This window comes from Ciconia boyciana, chromosome 8 (assembly GCF_034638445.1).
Source record: "Ciconia boyciana chromosome 8, ASM3463844v1, whole genome shotgun sequence".
Classification (NCBI taxonomy): Eukaryota; Metazoa; Chordata; class Aves; order Ciconiiformes; family Ciconiidae; genus Ciconia; species Ciconia boyciana.
Window position 1 is genome coordinate 46,667,673 of NC_132941.1, and position 23,811 is coordinate 46,691,483.

The following is a 23,811-nucleotide window of genomic DNA, read 5'->3' on the forward strand; positions in this document are numbered from 1 at the left end:
GGCCCATCAGAACAGAGTTGGGGGTGGGCATTAGATCTGGAAGTGATTCAGCCTGCAGAAAAGAGCTGCCTTTTGTTGCTCTGCATGTGAGAACTCTTGCTGGCTAAAATTACACAGGTGGTCATGGTTTTTTCCTTCTCTGTTTCATGTCATGGATGTTACAGCAGTATCGCAAAAGCACTGACTGCAGAAGAAGCCATCAAGGTTAAATACTGTAAGAGTTATGCAGGCCAATACTTTAAATCCTGGTGAGTTTTAACTATTATGAGTTTACCACAGGAGACTTGTCACAGCTCCAAAAAATGATGCTCAGACTTCTGAGACAGCACCTACTTGTCTTGTGGCAGAGAGCTTAGGGCAGGCCATAAGGATGTTGTGGTTGGATTATTAAAAGATTGTCGACACATCACTCTCAAATAAGGCTGGATTTGCTATATGCCAATGAAATTCTCATTCTCACAGGCCAGATCTCTGTAAAGGCTTCTTTGGTTGGTATCAGGAAAAGATCATATTTTGCGGTAATATGGTCACCTGAAGTCAATATCTTACTACAGTGCAAAGGAAGTTTTTAACTGAAAGAATAAAGCATTGTTTATGGTACTCTACTGCTCTTTTATTTATGGTAGGGGTGTCAAACTCTTCAGTGGAGAGGCCTGAATTATGTAGTTGGAGCTCGGGTATCAATTCAGGGCTTCTCACTTCCCCCACTTCACACACTGCTTCCACCACACAAACAGCCAGGCGCAACAGGATCTTTATTGAGTAACAGCTCTTTTAGAGGGAGAATGTGCCACAGCAGCACACCACAAGCATTTCATCTCCATCCCCTGCTCCCTCGTGGTCCGCCCGGCAGCAAACGACTTCCTCCCGCACTGCGCTGGCTTCTTTCTGCTGCAGGGAAGCAGAAAGCTTAAGCGCGCAGCAGAAGTGCAAACTTCCCTTCCACACAGCCCTGCCAGCAGGCTTTTCTCCCTGGCCCTGACGTGGGATGGGGGAGTAGTCTGGGAGGTGCAAAGAAGGTCAGCCCAAACTTGCCAAGGGCAGCAACCTGTGGCGAACGCAGAGAGGAGGGTACCAACTGCAAGAGGGAAGAGTTTAATGGTATACCAAGATCTTTTTCTGCATGCACATGGCCTTCAGCATCATTGTAAATAATACTCTTAATAAAGAGCCAATTAGCCTAACAATCTCATTACTATCCAGCATGCAGCGTAGGAAGGGCTAGCCTATGGCATAACTGAGCGAAGGTGCATTCTCTGCTTCACATTGCCTGCTATAATGTATGCAGGCATAAGGAGGCCTAAATAGATGTACAAGAGATAAAAAGCATGGAGGGCCGACAGGATGGCATGCAACCTTATAAAGAAAGTCCCACAGCTTGGCGTTTTGTCTTAATGCCCATTAACAAAACCCAGCTCAACATGCTGCAATAACCCTGCGCACAAGCCCTGAGCACTGATTCCCCCGGCTGGCTCTGCCGTAGCCTCCCCGGTGCTGGACTCAGCGCTGGGGCAGGGCTCTGCGCGGGGCGGGAGGACTGTGGCATGGGGACAGCACAAACTGAGAGTCAGCATCAGAGCTGGAGGCAGGACCACAGGCTTCCTGCAGAGCAGTGAGTGAGGGTGTTGGGAGGTGGCCCGTGCAGGGAAGCTGGGGGATGAGGGGAGATCTGGGCATTGTGACGGTCCGTGATTTCTTGAATCCAGTGGGATTCAATGGAGAAAAGAGCCCAGGACTGGAGATGCTTTACCAAAATCATGCAAATGACATTTGCACGGAGGCCGTTCATGCTACGCTTGTTCATGCTAGTATGGAAATTCACAGAGAATTACTGCATGGGATCTAGTGACAATGCAGTAAGCCATTAAATAAAACATCTTTGTCTTACATCCGTCCCTCAAACCTTGGGCTTCCATTTTTCCTTCACAGAACTGAAAAAATATCACGCAGGCTGATTTTGGAATAGCTCGCATGTAAATCATCTTCTCGGGCTTGGGCCTCTCACACTGGGGTTCAGCCTGAGTGACTTTTTATAGCCGAGTTATAAACTTTTAAATGCCAGACTTAATCAGAGCTACTGAGATGGCCATTACAGGAGTGGTTTAAGTGGCATAGCCTTGATATATGATAGCACAGAAAGAAGTTAGGTGGCTCATGCGCGGTGGGCAGTCTATCTGGAAGGAAGCAGGGTCTGGTGGCTAGAAGCAGGCACGACTGAGACACAGATCTCTTGAGTTTTGCTCTTGCCCTTGGGCTACTGCTCGGTGACCTCAAGCATGTTCGCTTGGGCTGCACTGCCCTGACCAGACAAGTCTCAGACCAAAACTTGAGAGGAAAATATGGTGCACCATGCCCTGGTTTCCCCAACATGCTAACGAGAATGCAAATATGTATCTGCCTCCCCTAGGGAAGTTGCAAGAGTTGTTGGTGAATTGGCCTAAGGTTTAACATGGTGTTGTGCAGACTCAAAACATACGAATCCAAATGCTTCGTTTATGGCTGACTTAGAGCAAGCACCCACAAAATCATATTGAATAATTAGAATCACAGGCACATCAGACACTAAAGAATCTAAAAGACTTTGGGCTTAAGCTTCTGGGAGACTAATGCCACTTTGCTCCTAACAGGAGGCTCTGCAAAACTTTGACTCTGCCTAATTTTGCAAGTTGTGGTACACCCAGCAGGTTCCAGCTGTGAATCTGAGACCCTCCCCCACTCCGCAACATCTTTGTGGTCTAAGCAGAACTGGACGGTCATCAGTGTGAGAGCAAATGCTTGGACAGAGAAATGGATCTGAATGAAAACAGTACAGGAACTTTTCGGGGTCTTCTTTCTAAATTTATTCAAGTATTAAACAAACAGAAACTACAGCATGCATCAGATACTTTTCTTTATTGTACAACAAAACTATGGACTTGTTTGTAATTGCAGCATTTCCAGCAACATCAGGCAGACTTGTCGATGTTATCCAGTTTTGCACAGTCACTAGAGTGTCGCATCATGAATTATTAAATCAGTGCTTCGTGGTAATATATAATTTCTTATCAATTATTCATGCTAATGTGCGTGTAGTTTACTTAATTGTGTTATTGACGATCAAAAGTAATTTCCTGAAAATCCTCAAGGACAGAAAATTTAATCAGCGTAACTACTTTTCAGATGCAATGCTGTTAAGTATTCTTAATTTGCTCAACAATTCACTTATTTATGTACCTTTCTGGAGGAAATACGAGTTTAATCAAACAATTAGATTGAAGAGTCAGTGTACAGAAGGGCTGAAGTTCAACTGAATGCAAGGTAATTATGTTGAAATGAAGTTGGGCCTGCCTCTTTGGAGTGGAATTTATTTTTTAGTCTTTTTTTGGGGGAGGTGCACAAAAAAATTATGATTGGGAAGATCACTAAGAAAACAGTGATTCTCTCTTCTCCAGCCACTCCCCACAACAAAGCACACAGCGACCTATTTCATTCTGGTGGAAGAAAAAGGTTGTTGTTGTTTAAACTAAGCCATAACTTGCAGCCAGGGAAGCCACCTCCACCTACAGTTCAGCAGAGCAGCTCCTGAAGCTGGAACACAAGGACGGATCACAGATTACTGCATGTTCCCCCCGCAGTTAGGACAGTTCAGGATTGCCAAAAGAAACACACGGTGTGGCAAAAGTAAAGCAAAATTGCTCCATTTGATGAAGGTGGGCCCTGTCGGACTTTTCTTTGTACTTGGATCCAAGGACAGACCCAGCACTGCCCTCCCCAATGGCTTGTGTCCAGAACACACAAACCCCACCCTGGGGGAATGCCCAGCACCCCTCACTCCTGGAGCAATGAAGGTGCTTGGTGCTGCCAAGCCACCCCCTGAAGACCAGGGCTTCCATCCTTTGAATGGGCGCTGACACCAAGCCCTGCCTCAGGGAAAGGAAGACGTGCAGCAGGGGGTACAGGAGGGTCCTGTGAGCCCCAGAGAAGTCCCTGTTTCTGTGAAATTTGTGGGCTGAGATCAGTTGGGTAGGGGAGAGAAATTTTTAATGCCAGCCTTACTTGGGACTGCCTTTCCAAGCACATCCCCGAGTCAGATCCTGTGATAACCCAGTGTAAAAGTGTGTGCTCAACGCATTGCAGGAGGTCCTCAGCACAATGTGCAAGGATCAGAGCTGGCAGGAATCCTTCCACTCAGAGCTGACAGGAAGCCTTCCACTAGCCTCCATGTTGCTTGGTCAAGCCTCAGAGCAGTGGTTTTACCCTGTTCTCCAGGGACATCTGTGGACAAGCCTAAGGCGTCTGCAAAAGGCACCTGAGAAAAGCAAGTCCATGTCACTAAGTTTAAATCTGCATCTGCATTTCCCATGGAAAAAAAGTGGAGCACCCCAGATTAAAATGCCTGGTCTAGAGCATCAGATCTTAGTCTGCTTTGCTTTGGGGAGTTTTGGGTCAGAGATAAGACTCTATTTCCTGAGGCATCAATTTTGCCTTTGCACTGTGCCCACACTGTAATAATTAAGACATTTTCCTATCTAGATTCATTACAACAAGCCTTCAGTGAATGGAATAGTCTGGTTTTGGATGGCATAAAGGAACATCCTTCCAAGCTTTATTTCCTCTTTATTAAAAACAAAACATGCAAGGATATATTTAGAGTGTTGCAATGCAGGATTATTTTGTTTTCCAGTCTTTCTTTCCAAGAGAATGATACTAAAGTACCCCCAGCATTGTACAGATCTAGACACAACTGCACTCTCCATTAAATACCAGCATTACTGTTTGAAGCGATGAATGCTGCTCTGGAGTCATGTGTCTTTTATGTCTAACCCAGGGAATGGCAAGAGTAACAGACTAATGTTCACATAGAGACTAGTGCAAGGATTTTATTCACAGGTAACCTGATCTCAGCAATTTCCCAGTAATCTACTCCATGGAAAGTTTCACTTCCGGAGAAAAGAAGGGAGAAGGAAAAAATTATGAAGAGTTTTGTTCTATTTTCTGCTTCTCTTACACCTGGCTTGCCTGAGATAGATTTGGTTGAAGTCAAATGCCGTCAGAAAACAGCAGGCCAGACTGGTATGTACCTGCATATTCCTTCACCTCTGCTGTATGCGGTGGGGTGAATGGTGCCTGGATGCCTCTCCTGCCCCGGACCTTGTGTCTGGAAGTGCTGCCCTTCTGCCAGCCCTCCATCTCACATGGGATGGAGAGCTGAGATGTGCAGGAGCAAGCCAGGATCCTGGGTGTTTCGGTGTCCCTGGGATGTGGAAGGGGGGCTAAAAACAGTTTCATGAACACAGATAGTGCCGATAAATCAGGGGAATGAACCTACAGCGGCGCAAGAAAAGCAAGGGTGCATGAAAGGCAGCCAAAGAGGCCACTCGGATTTGCCAGGTCCCTGGTGGCCCCGTGACGTCCTGCTGGGGCACAGCCACAGTGCAGTTCACCCCGCGGCAGAGCCCCGGCGACGGGTCCCTGCCCTGAGCCAAGGGGCCGGCACCAATCCGGCCTCATACACTCTTCTCTCCTTCCATGTGCTCCTTGGCCGGAGAGGGCTGCTTGTCCTGGCTGCCCTCGGGGCCGGGTTTGGCAGGAGGAGTGGGGCTGCTGCTGGCGGCGGGCAGGAGGTTGGCAGACTGGAGCACAGCCTCCGAGTGCTCCCGGGCCTTCATGCGCAGCGCAGCCACGCTGGCGGTGCGGTTGCTTTGGCAGCCGTAGGTGGGCAGGAAGGAGAGGCCCATGGGGTCTGGAACGCAGCACGAGCACAGTGGGCTCCCTGGGGAGGAAGGAGACAAAGCACCATCACTGATGGGGAAGGTCATGGAGACTGTCTGGCTGTTGCCACCACGGTCAATCTGGAGAGGGCAGAGATGTGGTTGGGGTCTCGAATGGCAACAACCCCCTCCCCTATTGACCTTTAGTGGGTACATGGATGTTCTCTGGATCAGGGCTAGAAGAGCCAGATCCTGTTCTGCTGGGGCCCACTGTGAAGGATCTTACACTGTGAGTCATCCAGCGTGACAAACAGAGTGAGTGAGGGCAAGCAGACTCAGAAGCAAGCAGTGAAGTTTAGATCACACACGAGATTTCCCCATAAGCGAGGCTGAGCTCATCCCCTGCTCTCATACCAAGCTGCTGCTCTGTGGCTACCATCAGCCCCATGCTGGAAGTGTCCCCTGCCCTCCACCTGCACACCGAAGCCTGATCAGTTTGGGCAGCGGCATTTGTTGGGTGAGTGTGGGGGTCCCATCACTTATCTACACCCAAAAGATTACTGTGGAGAGAAAGGTGAAATTATCCTGGTTATTATGCAGGAACTAATGACCTTCTCCTATCTCACTGTAAGATGGGATAGGCTTTTCCTTAGCCAGGCCCCTGCCAACTATTGGCATCACGTCTACCTGCAGGAGTCTGTTCTACCTTCATCTACCCAATGTTTGTGCTGCTTAAGGATGACACCTTGAAGAGAATGGCCTCCAGAAGTGAGCCAAAGCCACCTAAAGCTGCTGCTGCTGACATGGCTTTAGAGTTCCATCAGGAGAGATGGGCCAGACCATCTCTATCCTGTCATCTGAGACACATGGGCTGTCCCAAGCAGGCAATAAAACTCTGCAGGGAGGGTGAAATGGCTATTCCTCTCCCTTTAAGCCAAAAGGCTACCCTGCAACCCACTGCCAGAGGCAGTCCCCACTCCACCAGCTGCCTTCCTGAGCTGGACTGCTGCAGGCTCTTCCTCTGGCTTATCTTTGATAACTCTGGGACTTGGGCCAGTTCCCAAACAGGCACACCTGGAAGTGTAGGTTGATCAGTGGGCAGGACATGCAGTCCATCCAAAAAGCCACGCTGGTACCTAGCTTAGCTGCATCTATTGAATGAAGGAGAATGTGTCAGAGGAGTAGGGAGGGGAGGCAGGGTGGGATGGCTGAGCTACTACTTTAATTTGCTCTCTGGTGAGAAACGTTGCATCACACCATTTTTCCAGGGGTCTGAGAGGCCACACAAACTCTACATCCTCTTCTACACCCCTGGCAAAAGCCTGTCCTTTGCTGGTATGCTACCTCCCAACAAAAAACAGCCTGGCCACACACATTCTGACACGATGCACTGTCTTCCTCTGATCTTTCCAAGCCAAGGACTTGCTTTAATTTCTGCAGTTAATATTTGAGTTAAATGGCTCATGACTAAGTGATGGAACTAATAACCTGCAGGGAGCAGGTAGTCTTTCTTTTACACTTCTGCTCTCGGTAGCAACGGGTCAGCACCCATCTGCTAGGGATGAAGGCAGACAGTTGTTTGTTTTTAGGATGTTGGCAAGACTTCTCCACAGCAATTGTCAGAGATTAGCAGCTTGCAGGTAACATTCAGGAAAAAATACTCTTTGCATTTAAAAAAACCCAAAACCTATAAGGAACAAGTTATTAATGTAACTGGAAAGTCTTCTTTTTTCTTGTAATACTCCTCTGATAGAGCATATGATCAGCAGACCAACATTTCCATGTGTCCAGGCACTCAAATGAATCACACAAGCAAGTTTCAGCACTTGACTAAAATCCTTCCATTTTTTTGCTTTTAGCACTAGGAAGCTCAATCTTGAATTCTGTGGCTGCTTTGAGCACGTCAGAAGGAGGGTTTATAACAAAATCCACTCAGTAACACAACTTACAGTTTTTGCCACCACCAACCATGCTCATAAAGTCATTTTTTGCCCCGTTGAATTGCAGCCACTTCAGGGGTGCTGGACGGCCACTGTTCTAACAAGAGGGAGGAGAGGAAGATCAGCACTTCAGCGTCCCTACGGTTTGCAGCAGGTCTTTAGCTGCAGAAGCCACACAGAAGTCTGTTTTTTCACTACTATTAAGCCCCGCTACCTTAAGGTTCAGCTCAGAAATGGGGGAGCACGGAGGCCTGCCTGTGCATCAGCTGTCTTTGCACTGCTGCTTTCTAACACAAACTGAGGGAGACTTTCGAGCGTGGCTATTCAGCTCCCAGGCGGAGGCGGGGGCTGGCCCATCTACGGTACCTGACACAGGACCAAGCACAGACATTGTCTGCTTAGGGGGAGGTGGGCAGAAATGGAAAAGAGTCTTCCCCTTTTCAAAACAGCAGGAATCAGCTCCATCCCCTAAGAATAATTTTCATTCCATTGTTAGAGAGGGATAAAATATTTATCAGTCTTCAGTACAAATCTAAGCTCTTTGCTTAATAATTAGACCTGATATTACCCTGTGGCTCTGCAGCCTGAGGGTGCAGAGTTACCTGTGGTGGAAACTAGGCTATCTCTAGCAATAATTCATGCATAAACCATTCATTTCATTTTCACTGAGGTTAAAACACTTGCAAACAACAGCTCACACCCAAAAAAAATGTAAAGTAACAAGTGCCATTTGCTCCAGGGTCCAGCTAGAATACAGGAGAGTAGGATTTAGCCCTCTTTCTTTTTCATGTAAAAGGAAGGCTGAATGTACTTTACAAATGCCTGTGTCTGCAGGTAGTCAGTCCAGTGAAATCTATTGGACTTTGCTGGCACAAAAGCCGAGATGAACGATGGGAGAATCAGGAGCCCAAGGTCTCTACCTGCCCATCAGTCAGCCCACGATGGACAGAGATATGACTTTCACCAAGAAAGAGGCACCCACATATAGCTGATATCAATGTTTTTTTACATCTTATTGCAGTAAGCCTGAGTCCACAGTGGGGAAGGGAGGCATCATTCCTACCTATTTTGGATCCTCAGAGGAGTTTAGGCACCTATCTCCCATCAAAATCAGTGAGGGTTAAGTCGTTAGCCCTAGATCTTGATCCAGCTTCCACTAACATCTGTGACAGTCTGATATTACTTTAATGGGATTTGGATCAAGTTACTACAATACGGACAGGGTACCATTTTCTTTCTTTCAGGAAACTTACTGCCTCCTGTACACAAAATTAAAATACACAATTAGATTTCCATTAACTTACAGCAAATTCTGCTGAATTGATCTGAACCTCCTTGTATTCCTATATGAGATCATACTTTAAATGCTCAGCCTGAACATAAATACTTAATGTAATAAATACAGTCTGAAATATTTGATCCACTTGGCAGTTTAATTGATCTACTACAGAGACTGACAGGAAAAATTAAATTAGTTCTGTCTTGTCTCTGCCAACATCACATTTCAATTGTAACGATACTTGATCTACAATTTTGGTTGCAGACCCTTTTGTGCAGTTCCAAGGTTCAGTTTCAGCTGAGAAGTGTGGGATAGGAGCGGGGCCCATATTGATACATAAGTATTTTAAATATATATTTTGTATTTCAACTCAACAGTTTAAAGAATTTAGTAGATAGCCTTTCCAAAAGGCAAAACCCCAGTTCCCTTCCTCTTTCAGTATTTGTGCATATCAGCATTTGATGTGGACAGCTGAACAGCAACCTGACATGGAAGGAAGCGAGGAAAAATTCCCATTTAAAATCCTCACTTGTCAATGCATGCTGTTTAGTTTTCAGAGAAAATATCGTGCTTGATTTAAGTATTGTTTTCTTCTGATAGTAGTCACATTGGTTTGTTTGAGCTCTAAACCCTCATAAACTCTGAAATCACTTTCACAAGGGTTGGAAGGTCAACAACAACCTCGAGTTCATAGTATCATTTACCAGTGAGAGCTGATTCAAAGGGAGCATCCTCTTGCTCTTTGTACATGACGCCAACACTGTGTCTATTAAAGACTGATGCACAAGCAGGAAAAACAGAAGTGGCTTTATCCAAACCTTCCTGAGCTCTGAATCAGGAGGTTCAGAAGAACAAGAAAGGCATGAACTCAGAAGAACAAGAAAGGCATGAACTCAAAGCCTGAATTGGAGAGGCACCAGATGCTCCCAATATAATTTAGGGTAGCCTCAAGGCTGCTAAAGTTGTTCCATCTAGGAACCATCTAGGTTCTTCCTCCTAGTGCCTAAGCTGGTTAAGTGTGGAAGGCACCCTGTGCTGCCCAGAGACTGGAAGAGCACTTCCAGAGTCCAAATGTTATAATTTCATATCTTCTTGGCTTGTGAACCCTACAAGCCCAATGCAAACAACAAAGAGCTGATGATCTGGCTCAGTTGCTCTAGCAGGAGCCTTTTTGCATAAATAACTTGACACTGGAAGTGGAGGATTTAATCCTCCTTTATTTGTGCCATTAGTACTGTTCCAAAAGAATAATTCAGAAGCCAGGACCTTGCCTGTTTGGACAGGAAAGCTGGCAGCAGAGCCCACAAGAGCTGGGAGAACAGAACCAGTCCTTTGAATACTGTCAGCTCAGCAACCATTTACCACTCTTCCCTTCCACATCAAAAACATGATCTGACCCTAAATCCTGCTGACATGTGTCACTCCAAGAGGGGTCAATAGGAATGCCTGCCTAGCTAAGGTCCACTAACCTAATCAAGATTTTTCCTGGAGGAACAAGCCAGCACCCATTTCCTTCCCGTGGCTCTTAGGGCTCCTAGTATCTGCATATTCCCTAATATTTGTGATAAAGACCAAAACAATCTACCTGCAAGGTAGGGCAGTGCTAGAGTCAGGGACCTGTGGTACGGGAATCAAAGTAATTTGCTCAAGGTCTGTGCGTCTTCAGCAAACTAAAGAAATGTTTTAAATTCTCTAAAGTCACAGTGGCAGGTAAACTAGGGAAAATGCCAAACAGAACCCACTTGATATATTTGCTATATTACATGAGAAAAGTCAGTAAGTCCATAATCAAGAATGACAGAGAAAATAAAGGACCCCAAGAGTTTTGATTCTTGTTCCCCAGTCTCATGGTAAGCTGTGGTGCTTCAATTCAGTAAACACCAGTTCAAGGGTAAGTTAGGTCCTTGAAAACTTCTTTCGCAGCCTTGGCAATGGGAATTGCCCAATGGAATCGGGCAAATTCTCTTCATCTTTCCATAATAGAAATTGAAATGTAATGGATGGGCAGTTCTAGTTGTTGTGGTTTTTTTCCTGGATACTGCAATTAAGCCTCCCTAATATGAACAACAGCAACCACAGCAGCAACAAACCATAAAGAGCCTAATCAATGGTGCCCTGGAATATCCACTTTGATGTGCATAATGCAATCCTGCTTCTCTATCAGTAGTGTGGAGGTGCCGTGAAAACCAACTGAGCTATAACTTGCACAGAGCAAAGCTGTGGGTGAATTATGAAAGTAATTCCCTGGCAAGTGTAATTATTTCTCTCCTCATACACTGCACTCATCATGGGGTCTGGGGAAATTTCAGTGGAATGTAACAGACACAGTCTTGGCCTCAGCCACCAAAATGGTAGAACACTTCCGCTAAAAACCGGAGATTTTTGTTTACACCCATTAATAACATCTTCTACATTAATGAATTGCATTCATGCTGTCATCCATTAAGAAGGTACTTTGAGGTCTCTCTCTGCACAGAACACTAGCTTCTCCTGATGACTCTATTGTTATACAGCCCATAAATAAAACAAGTATTTTCCCTTCATATTTGAGGTCTGCAATTAAATCTACTAAATGGACTGCAGATGCATGGTTTACAGTAAGTGATTCATCTTGGAAGATCATGGAAATGTCGAAGTCACCACAATGAAGTAGTATAGTTGTCAAATTAGGACAATTTCAGAGAGTAACAAAAAACAGAAATTTCATCTGTGTGAGCCACCCTTCTTCCTGGCTATGGTCAGTAGTGAAGAACTTCAAACCCTGAAGCAGGAAACCCTGTATACCACAGAAATTATGATCTTATGCTAATTTTTCAAATGAGAAATTGCATTTCCTGAAAGAATAGTATGTAGTGAGGTAATATGGTAGTTAACAGATGTTTGCCACTAAGTATAGCCTCCAATGTGCTAAAACTTCAGAGAGGAAGGGGACTCACCTAATAGAAGGAAAAGGTCTGTTGTATTACTGAATAGAGAATATTGTATAGAAATAGAGAAAAACTGTCCAGTGGTAATATACTCTTCTCTGGAACAGTTTATGCTCTGAATTACAGTTCTGATCGCTATTGTATAGCTGGCCTGCTTTCTTCACAGCACATCCTGTGGTGGCAATACCATCCCTTTGAGGAAAAAAAATATCTCAGTTTCAGAGACAGCAGGGTTCATGGGGCATATTGCTTCAGGAGAATAGCTTTCTTCTCATTCATCAGAGCAGACCTAGTCTCATGTTCCAACAATATCGCCCATTTACCTAGAAGTGGCACATGTGGGGTTCAGAAGAGTGCTGCCTGTTGAAGAGTTGCAGAGACACACAAAGCATAAGGCAAGCCTACAGTGCACTGCACAGCCATTCCAAAAGCAAAGTTGCAGGCTCAGTCCCTGCCCCATGCTAGGCTGTCCTGAGATTCCCTGTCTCTACTAGACCAACTTCATCATCAACTATTATATCCTTATACTACAAATTAGAACCAGGAACTATGTGCCCTAGACACTTTATGCAGCCTTGGAAATCTGGGTCTGGAGCCAAGCAATCAAAGTCAGAGAAGGAGAAAGAGCGGTATTAGTTTCTTTAGAGAAGACAGAGAACTCTCATGTGGCAGAATGAAAATGGTCCCTGAGAGCATAAAATAATTGTTAATTAGTTACATCACCATCATCACTTGTTATTCACTGTATTGATTTTAATTGTCTCCTTCTAAAGCATCAGTCAAATATTACTCACTGACACCAATGAAGTGTTGGCTTACAAGCCCAACAAAGCACGTCTTGTCTCCTCAAAAGAATAACAAAACAACCTAGACTTCCCAGTAGTATCTGATGTGCTGAGAGTGCCCATTTGTCTGGAGGCAGCTTTTATGGCCTTACTGAAGAATATGATTCCCTTTACTGGCCAGGATTATTCTCCCAGTGGTGGAAATACATATCTATTTACAGGATCCACATAGAGGAACTGCATTTAATTTGACATTTGCATAGAAGAAAGTAGGGTCATGCATCCATTGGTAGTGAAATGGTGTTTTGATTCTGGAGCAACTATTTTGCTTTCAAAGGCATAAAGAATTCCTGGTAGTTTCAAAGCATGGTCGGCACAAAAGAGATACCAGGAAGAGGTCTTGATCATTTCACTCTTCAATAAAACTTGCAAAATCGTGGAAAACCTTACTACTTGCTGAATTTCTCCTTATCCAAGCAATCCAAAAACCAAACAGCTCAGAATCTTTTGTCCTGTGCTGAGTTTGGTGGGATTTCGTGTGGCATAAAGTCCTATGCCCTCAGAATCGCTGTGGCAGAGTCCTGTTGGCATTTCTGCTGCAAAATGCAACTAGATTCTCAAGGGAGAGGCTTAGGTCACTTCATTAAGACACATAAGGACACAGACTAATGCCCACCTAAATGTAGGGTTAGTTGTCCTTTGACAGGCCTGAAGTGTACAGATGAGCTCCTAGCTCAAAGGGGGAAATGAGAAGGAAGGGTCAAACTGAATTGAGCAAGACAAAGAAGGTCATATAAAGGTTTTGTGAACACTGTGTCTCTCCCTGTCCTTTCCTTCCTTACCATAACCATTATCTCTTCCTCCAGACTGACATGTGAGCTTCGTTGCGCTCTCAAATACATTGGTTTAGATGAACCATCATTCACCTGGTGTGTCCATACCAATGAAAATCAAAATGCGAATCAGGCCTGTGATAGTTTTGGTCCACTCAGAACCTCTAGAGATCATCCATGTTCATCATCATTACCAATTAACAAGATTGAAGCTCGAGGTCTGCTGTGCAGAGCCCCTAACCCAGCCCAAGTGAATTGCTCTTGGAGAAACAGGGAAAGAGAAACTTGTGGAGACAAGCCAAGGAAAGAGGAGACAATACTCCATATATAAATACCACAAGAGAGATGCTACAATTATTCTCTGCTTGTATAAATCAAATATGCCACCTTATAGAACAACAAATTCTTCCCCCTTAACCTCCAAGCCAAAATTTTACATCACTGAGACCTAGCTGTAGAAGAAAAAGATTTCCCCTCAAAGCAGCAGCTCAGTCTACCAGTTCCTTGCAAGTATAACAATATGCTGACAGGCATAGGCAGCTCCACAAAGCTCCTGGTAGGTGGACATGCAGATATGCAAATCTGTAACTGGATTTCTTAAAATCAAAATATACTACATTATCCCAGTCCCCTTGCATGTATCTGGAGATTTCTAGTGCCAGGCAGGAAATATAAACCAGGCATCTCAGCAATGGCCTGCACGTGTAGCTAACAACATTCATAAAGAGAATATACATGCAGCTACATGCAGCTACATGATAGCTGACCATCCCTATACAAATTATAAAAGAATCTATATTTACCTTCAGGACAAATTTTTCAGGGACACTGCCTCTTAGCCTGGGCAACTGACTGTCTAATAAGTATCTCTACAAGAGATTCAGGAATAGGATTTTTCCTGCCCCTAGGTTGTAAAACTGCTATCAAGCAAAAAGGAGCAAATTATTAATTTCTCAATTTAGTGGCTGAGCTGTAAAATCACAGAAAAGAATATCTGGAAGTCTTCCAAATAAATAAAACTAAACAAAAACCCTCATGACAATTTTTTTCATTCATTTTTATTTCATTTTGCTTGGCTTTTGTTTATTGGGGTTATTTTTCTTAAAATTTAGCTATGTTTAAACATGAAACAAGTGAGAAAAACGTATTGATGCATTTAATTTTGAAAATACTTAAATGTAAATTTTAAGGAAAAAAACATCCCTTACTTCCATCCAAAATTATTCACTAAACACAACTACATTTCCACACCTTTCAACCTGCCCGGGACTACATTTATCCATGAACAATTTTTTTTGCCTGAAGAATTTCACCTGTATCTACTCCGGAGAGGCTGTTCCTGCCCAATGGAAGAAGCTGAAGGTCTCTGCCCCAAGACCTCACAGTCACAGGACAGAGATCAAGAGGACTTGTGCAGTCCAACAGCTGCTGCCTGCTTACAGGGTTTAGGTTGACAGTCGTCCTTTAAGTTTTAGGGCTCAGGTCACACCTGTATGGCTTTTCTCGAGTCCAAATCACGGGTCCCACACCTATCAAAATAGCAGTAGCTGTATTGTGTGTCTGGCTTCAGCTTTTTTGGAAAGACAGGAGGGAAGGGGGAACAGGGGGCAGGACACTGGACTTAATGCAAAACTCGGCAGTTCCAAGCATTTGCTTCAGGAATATACCTTGGCAATGCTGATTTAACTGGAAATACTCACAAAGAGCATGAGGTATGCCAGAGAACATAGTGAGAGGTATTAGAGGACATTTGTGTTCATAGCGGAGGGTCTTAAACTGGGAAACTTTCCTCACAGATTATTGCACCACATTGGGGCACGGAGTAAATGTATGTGCCACTTTGTGCTTGGCAGTGCTATGAGGCTTTACATCCTATAAATCTATAAATTGAATTCATCCTGCTTACACCCTTAGTCTTATAAATTGTTAGACTAGGAACAGCTAATGGATCAGCTGGTGATTTATTTTTAAAAGATGCATACTGCTGCTTTTTGGGAACTAAAAAGGATATGGGCATTGGATGTACCCTTCCTGAAGCCTGGGTCCCAGGTAATGAGGAATTACTTTGTATCCTCCCCTGTCCCCATGCACACGCTTTATTCAAGTTCTCAGAGGGGACCTACTGTTCAAGAAGAGAAAGGGCTGGCATTGTGCAGAGATGTACTGCAAAGGAAACCACATGCAAAGAGCGGATTAGGCATCAGTAACGGTGCCAGGTAATGTATAATGCAAAAGGAGGTGTATAACTAATTTATTAGTATAAATTTGACTCTTAAAAAAAAAGCATATGCAAAGAAAACTCTAAAGGAGCAAACCCTACCTGCCTTGCTCCTTGAGACAAACCCTGACCTCACTAAAACTAACTGTCTGAGTAAAATGAAGGAGCTTCGCCGCAAATGATGCTACAATTTACAACAGGAGACTCACTCCTGTACCTGCAGCATCAGTCAGTGCAAGTGCTGCCAATTACAACAGAAAGAAGGATCCTTTCCCAAAGGCTTCTCCACTGGCTCAAGTGGGAGCATGCTGCTTAGCTTGAAAGAGCTGCTCTTTGAGCTCATGCCTGAAGTTAAACAAAGTCACTTACCTTTTAGAGAGGCGACATGGGATAAAGCTTGTGCATAGGTGGCTGTGTTGAGAAGAGTCCCCGGCAGGCAGGAAGGGAAGAAAGGTCCTGTAGGACCCACTGCTCGACTCAGGCTGATGGAGAAGAGGAAACAACTTACAAATCCAGAACTAGCTGATTCCAAAGACAGTGTATGTGCATGCACACAAACACGTTGGTGTCTCAGTGTCCAACTAGATGGGACCAACCCTGGATAACATTAGCCTCCCACAGCCAACAGCTTCTCAACATCTCCATGGGGAGCAGTGAGTTGCAAGAGAGACAGCTCATCTTCTAATGATTGGGGCTGTAGCTGCAGATGGTACTGTGTAGGTCAAGGCTCAGCAGCAGGCAAGTCTGTATGTATGTACATACGTATGATGCATGCTTGCCCCAAAGAGAGGCAGCTGACAACATGTATTACTCTTACCTCTGCTGGATCTCCAGACTCTCTTTTTTATTCCTGGTTTGATCTGCTGGAGAAGGGGAATTCAAATTCCTCGCAGGAGGCGCCACCTCAGCCATTGTTTCCTTAGAGCCCTCTTGGTCAGAAGCACCCCTCTCTGTTTTCCTCCATTTAGCTCTTCGGTTTTGGAACCACACCTGCAGCAGGAGAGCAATCCAGGCTGAATACCGTGTTTAGCCGAATGCGAAGCAAGGAAATTGTAAATTGTTACTCTAGTGAAATCAGTCATTTAGAAGCTTGGCTAAAACATCCTCTTATTTTGTGTCCCCATTGTTATTCTAGTTAAGACTTAGGACTACATTTGTATCTGGAATATTTCTGTGTCTGGAAAACAAGGCAGGAATGTCTAAAGACATTCAAAAGGCATGTTAAAAATTAAAAAAATTAAAAGGAGTTTTGATGTCATTGTGCCAGTTAGCAAAACATTTAAACATGTGCTTGCCTTTATGCACACGTTTAACTCTCACCGATTTCTATGTTTTAACACGTCTAAAAGCCTTTTGTATAGGGATGGACTTAAATACGTTTCTAAGCACTCTGACAAAACCGTATATAAGTCTTTGAATGAGCCGCTGCTAGAATCAGAGAGGTCAGAAATGAAAAGGTATGGATTAGGCCATTTTATCCAGCCCATTGCCTGGAGAGGACTGATACTTTCTGTTATTCCTCTGATGTATTTGTCCAGTCTGCCTTTAGAGGACTCAAAATGTGGTAGATATACTAATTTTGGAAGATCATTCTGCAGTTTAATACACACCAGTTTCCAAAACTTACTTTTTTCCTGTAATGCGATACAAATATCCATGTTCTTGATTTTATGTCCTGACTCCTAGTCCAAACACTTTTTTTTTCCATTTGCCTTGGAGCTGATGCTCTGAAAGCACCGTATTTGAGGTGGAAAATGCCAAGCCTCTCTTGAGGTCAGGAAATCCACATTTTAATACATGACTTCAAGTATAGGCGAGTTTGTTGTTATTATTATTCTCCTCCTACAACTCCATTTTAGTTAGCTGCCTTTTAATTGCATGTATCAGCAAACGTTGAATAATGATTTTATCTATATTCTAAATTTAGAGCAGTTAAATGCAAAGCAAAATGCAGACACTTTCTTGCGTCTTAATTGAATGAAGGTCACAGCTATAACAACATTTAATTGAGCTATTTTTCATTATCATATTTTAATGACTTTGCACTGACAGTTCGCCTGCTTCTGAGGAAAGAGCATGATGAAGTCGTTTATTTCCCTATTTAGTTATTGTTTGACAACATCATCTTCGATTAAGACTCTGCTTTATAGCACATTAATCATATTTGAATGAGCAAGGGGTATAAATGTAAACATATCTCCCATCCTCTGTGTTTCCCCATGTCCCTGCATGAAAGCAGGCTAAACAAATGCTTGCATCTATTGTCTGTTTGCATAATAGCCAACAACAAGGCTAAACACCAGTCCTCAGCAATCTAATTGTCACCACCCCTATCTCACCCTTGCACCTTTCAGGAAGAAGTTATGATCTTCCACTTCTGAATGCTCAATAATTGTGCCATTTATCTCAATTTGCAGTTCAGTCTTTAGGCACCAATAGCCAAAATGGCATTTTTTATTATTTTTTTTAAGCCAGTACCTACAATGCAGTGGCAAAAGGAGATTTTCATTTCCAAATAATAATCAGTTTAATTTGCCCGCATATGACCAATGATTCATGTTCAGATTTAATAATCAGGATCGCATAATCTGATTATAGGAGAAATAATTTGTTTACAATCCCCAATTTACTGCGGTGAATTCCATTATCTCTCTTCAGCCATTGGGTTTTAAGAGATACTAACATGACCCTAGGGAACAAAAGGCAAGCTATTATATTTCCTACAATTAGATCTTTGCATAGTCTTAACCCCAAGCACCTAAATAAAAAAAATACAAAAACAGCATGCAGAAAAGCCCCATAAATAAAATGAATACATAATAGTGTTCAAAAAATGGCTTGCAACTCTGTGGTGGATGCCTGCAGAGTTATAGGGATCCATCTCTGACAACTGCAGGACTGCTGTTCTTAGCGGAGCTTATACACACACAAAGTTAATCCCTGGATATGGAAAAACAAACACCTGGGTCAAAAAAAAGGGAAAAAAAGTGGGGAGAAGGAAGGAAGGAAGAAAAGAAGGGGTGGAGTGGGGGTCGAAAGAGAGCGATCGTGGCCGATGGTATTTATTGGGTCATATAAAAGGTGTGGGAACTGCTCTGCATGCTCTTTAGCTGTCTAAACTAAGTGTTTAGAAAGAAGGTGAAAGGGAGAAAAGTTGAAGAGGTGTAGAAGATTTCTTCCTGGCAGCTGGGCTCCCTGCAGTTGACTAACCCCATTGCTCGACAGTGGTCATAGTTGCTTTGGAGAATCACGTCTCAGCTCTTTTCTCCACACTCGCCCCCTCCAAAAGCAAGGAAATGGATGTGCATTGATGTAATTTAGTACCTTGGAGACGCGGACAAATTAGTGTAGAACATTATCACTAGTTAATTATGAATGACCGATTAATCAACCTAATCTAATATTCCACATTATGTTGATGTTATTAAAGTGCATCATGAAAATGACAGATCGTCTTCATTTGCGTTCTTTGGCCAAATGTGCACTCTGCAGTCATGATGTCAAAAAAAAAAAAAAAAAAGTTTGCCGGTTTGAATACCCGAGAGTTAAATAATTCCCCAGAATGTTTACCTGCACCCTGGCTTCCGTGAGGTTGATTTTCATAGCCAGCTCTTCCCTAGTGAACACATCGGGGTAGTGGGTTTGAGCAAAAACGGCTTCCAGTGCCTCGAGCTGGTGGAGGGGAGGAGAGCAAACATCTGTCAGGGGCAGGGCACGGCTTGGGGCGCCGTGCGGGCCGGGGAGCTGCCGCCTCGGGGGGTCTGTCCGGCTGCCCCAGGGAGGTTTCTGCGAGGGATGGGGAAAGCGGGGCCGCCCGAGGCTGCGGGCTGCGGGCCGGGCAGGGAGCCGGGCGGTGCAGGGCGGGCAGAGGGCAGGCAGGCAGGGCGGCAGGCAGGGAGCAGGCAAGGGGCAATCGGGGTGCCGGTCGGGGGCAGAGAGGAGCAGGCTCGTACCTGCTGCAGGGTGAAGGTGGTGCGGTTGCGGCGCTGCTTCCTTCGCAGGAACCCGTCGTCGAAGTCGCCGGCGGAGTGACCTCCGAAGGGGGCCGCGCCTGCGGGCGGAGAGCCGCGTTAGGGGCCGCGGGGCGCGGAGCCGCAGCCCCCACCGTGCCCCGGGCGGGGGAAAGAGCCGGGAGCCGGGGCCGCCCCGGCGGGGCCGGCGGCTCGGAGCCCTTGGGGAGCGGGACGGAGCGGGCGAGGAGTGCTGCCCCATCTCCGCGGGGCGCGGAGCCCCGAGCAGCTCGGCCGGCCTGGGAGGCACCGCGGGAGCCGCCCGGGCAGCGGGGGCCCCGCCGGGCTGGGGGGGTCCGGCCGGCACCTGGGGGTCCTGCGGACCCGAGCTCACCCCGCCGCGGCTGAGGGGCAGCCCGCCCCCGGGAAAGGGTCGTTTTCGGGCCATTCGTGTTTGAAAAGGACGAAGAGACGAGGCTTTGACCTAAGGTGTGGTGACGGCAGCTCGAGCTGGTAAAAGCCCTGCCCGCCTGCCGAGAGAGCAAGGGGAGGCCCCCGTGCCTGGAAGGAGCAGGACTGGGGCCGCTGGCAGTTTTCTCCCCGCACACCCACACACCCTCCGAGCAGCGGCCGAGCCGCCCGCCGTGTCCTCGGAGGCGAACGGCGAACACGGGCGCGGGGCTTCGTGCAGCGCCGAGCACCGGGGGCGGCGGGAGCGCTCGTGGGGCTCGGCCACGGCTGAACCGCCGGGACTCGGCAGCGGGGCTGGAGGAGGGAGCCCCAGCCCTTCCCCGACGGGGGGTTTCGAGGGGCCCGAGAGCGAGACTGGGGCACTGGGAGTTTGTCCCTGGTCGGAGGCCGGGAGAGGGCAGGCAGTCCGCCGGGATGCAAACCACCTTCCGTGGAGCTGACCCCGGCCTTCGCGGCTCCCCCAGTTACACACCACCAGTGGCCTGGCCGAAATGCTTCACTCCCTTTCTGTTCGCTGGCAAAACAAAGTAAAAAAAAACCAAAACAAAGAAAAAAACAAAACCTAAAGCAAAACAACAAAACCCCACAGAACAGAAAGGTACCCAAGCGCTGCTGAGTGTCTCCAGGACCCTACTCGCAGACCCGCCCGGTGAAGCACCCCGGGGAGGGCCGGCCTCGGTGCACAGGGGCTGGAGGTCGCCGCTCATCTTGCAGCATCATTTGGAAGATAAAGACGGCCCCCAGCCCCCTCCTCGCACAGACGGACGGCTCGCTGCGGCCCTGAGAGATGCTCATCAGAGAATAAAATAGTGTCCCGGTGACCCCCAGAGCCCGGTCACTTCCCTCCGGCACTGCCGGGGCTCCCCGGGTGCCCAAACCCACCGAAAACGCTGACCGAAAAGGGCTTTTCTGTCGCCACTTCTTCGGTTTGGTGATGGGTGGGTGGTTTTGGTTTTTTTTTTTGGAGGGGGGTGTATTTTTGTGTTTGGGCTTTTTTTGCTTGGGATGCTCTACGCTGTTTTCACCCTTTAGCAGGGCAGAGCGGCCACCCCCCGCCCCGCTGCTGCCCACGCCGGGAGAGCGAGGGGCCGCTCCGCCCGCAGCCCCCGTCGCCGGGAGAGGCTGCAGCCCGTGGGGACTGCTCCCCGCCTCGGGCCGCCAAAACCAGGCACCGGCCCCAAACTGCCACCGGAGAAACAAACAAACAAGCAAACAAACAAGAGCGCGTTTCCAAAGCTGTCTGCCAAAAACTAACGAACAAAGCCGCCCCAGCGCTCGGTGGCACAGGCGGGGGCGGCAGGGCAGGCTGGCGGGGCGCGGGGGGACCCCCGGCGCTGCCCTGCCCGGCCCGGGCCGGGGACAACTTTGGGGAGACAATTTTCCAGCCGGCGATGCGCAGACCGGCTTGGGTCCGCTGGCCCTGCGGCAGCCGTGCTTAAAGCGGGGGATGACCCTTCCCGGAGGAGGATGAAACCGCAGGACCATCCTCCTGCTTCCTGGCAGCGCTACAGCGGGGGGAAGCCCCTCGCTCGCCGGGTGATGCCCATGCGAGGCGCCGGGGTGGGCGGGCAGGGGGATGTTGCGGGGACGGGCCACTTCCCCGCCGTGCAGCCGCGGCGAGCGCCGGCACTGCCCGGGCACGGCAGGGCAGCCCGCCCGCAGCTGAAGTTCGCGGCCGAGGCTCCGGGGCTGCTCCCCGCACCGCGAGCGCTGGCCGCAGGGAGCGGGTGCAGAGGGCCCTGGGCATATGCGGGGGTGACACGGGGAGTCCCGAAGGCTGCCATTGGTTTTTTTTTTAAGAAAACAAACAAAATAAATAAACAAAACCCTCTGATCAATAACACAAAGAAAAAAAATCCTCCAAATATTTATTTTCCGCCTTCTTTTTTTTTCAGTCGTGCCCTGTCTTTCCCCATCCTCCCGCAGAATGTTTGTAAAATAGCATTAAAGATTTATGCGGTCCCTTTGGCTGGAGGGAGGAGGCGTGACCACGTCCTGAAAGTGTCCCGATTACAGCCATGACACCAACATCTGTGCTGGGAGGGGAGAAAAGCATCTCTTTCGTAGCCTGAGGCTCAACTGCGGGATCGCTATCCACAGAGGGGAGGCAGGTGGCAAAATGACGGGGTGGGGGTGTAAAAACAAGGCCTTTCCAACAGGAATCAAATTAAAAAAAAAAAAATCATGCAATCCTTCTTTCCATCCTGTGACAAGAGGGGAAAGCTGGGCGCGGGGAGGGGGGATAAGGTTGTGCTTTCTCAAGAAAAAAGATTATGCGCTTTTATATTTAGCTGTCTCTCTAGATCTGCATCTTATCTCAGCACATATCTGCACCCCGACAGTCAGAAGTGCCGGCTCTCGCAGCAACTCAGACCACAGTTTCTCCCTCCATCCCCCAGCGCACCCCCCCACACCCTCGAAGTTCAGCTCTTGTACTTACACGTCTCCGTGCGACAACACTCACCCTCTAGCTGCGGGGGGCAGTGGAAGTAGAACATGGCCCTGCGGCTGGGCGGGCGCCCGCTGCCCGCCGCTGCGAGGCCGACGGCGGCCGGGGCCGGGGCCGGGGCCGGGGCCGGGGCCAGCCCGCGGGGCGCGGGGCTTCCGCGCACCCCCACACCGACGCACCGGCACCAGCTCCCGGCCGGGCACGGCCACGCACCGCCGAGGTGTCTCCTGCCGACCTGAAGACAGAGAGAGAGGGAAAGAACAGAATAGGTGAATAACCAGAAGAAAGCACCCAGAGAAACTCACTGATAATCCTAGGTCCCATTCCAGAGGAAGCAGAGAAAGTAGTGTCTAACACTCTGTGCAACGAACTGAAAAAGCCGAAGGCAGAAAACTCCATGGTAGGTGCACAGTAATCAGAATTAGTAAAACTTTGATGCTTCTCTTTTTCTTTTTTTCTTTTTTCTTCCCCCCGCCCTCCCCGAATAGCAGATTATCTAGCTCTTGTTTTTCTATCTATCCATCCATCCATCCATCTATACATTCATTCAGTCATTCATCTATCTATCCATCCATCCATCCATCTATACATTCAGTCAGTGATTCATTCATCTATCTACCTATCTATTTGTCTATCTAGTTATCTCAGATATTCCCTTCCAGAGCAAATAATTACATAAAGAAAAAAAAATGCTTATAGCTAAGAATGAACCGCTTAAAAAAAAAAAAATCTAAATTATTCTGCCTAAATGAAATAGCAATAAAACCTAAAAGCTGTCTTCTTTTTAATTCATCCAACACACTGGGAGCTGTGTTCAGGTTGGAAACCAATGTCCTCGGCAATAAAAAAAAACTATTCAGATTAATATGCAGTCATACAAAAAAAATCCAGAAGGCGAATAAAAATAGTAATCCATACCTAAACCGAACAGAAGTAAAAATCACCAGTAAGGTTTGGGGGTATTTTGCACTGGAATAAGGCGCTGTGAGTTGTTGGCTGCAGAGACAGAAGGGCTCTGTGGAGTTCTGGAAGTGGCCAGATGTCTTTATATCTGTCTACAGCATGCTCTGCCTCTCAGCACTTGCCTTTATAATCTCACGCATAATTGGCCTTAATCTGATTATTTCCAGCGCTGTCTACAGTGAGTAACTTGGATAGGTCTATTGGGCCCTACAAATGGCCCACGTGGTGTGCAGAGCAGGGAAAAAAAAAAAAGATGAAAAGAAAAACCCCGTCATTTCTCAGCAAACACCAGGAATGTGAACAGCA

The 23,811-nt window shown here is 46.8% G+C and overlaps 1 protein-coding gene across 1 annotated transcript; it reads right to left on the bottom strand.

Moving 5' to 3' along the window:
* Positions 1-5,486: 5,486 nt before the first annotated feature.
* DRGX (dorsal root ganglia homeobox) lies at positions 5,487-22,591 on the bottom strand. Its single transcript, XM_072871352.1, has 6 exons — positions 22,558-22,591; positions 19,626-19,723; positions 19,243-19,344; positions 16,490-16,662; positions 16,042-16,154; positions 5,487-5,752 (listed from the first exon to the last, which is right to left on the bottom strand). The coding sequence occupies exons 1-6, from the start codon at positions 22,589-22,591 to the stop codon at positions 5,487-5,489; spliced, it is 786 nt and encodes a 261-aa protein (XP_072727453.1).
* Positions 22,592-23,811: the final 1,220 nt, after the last annotated feature.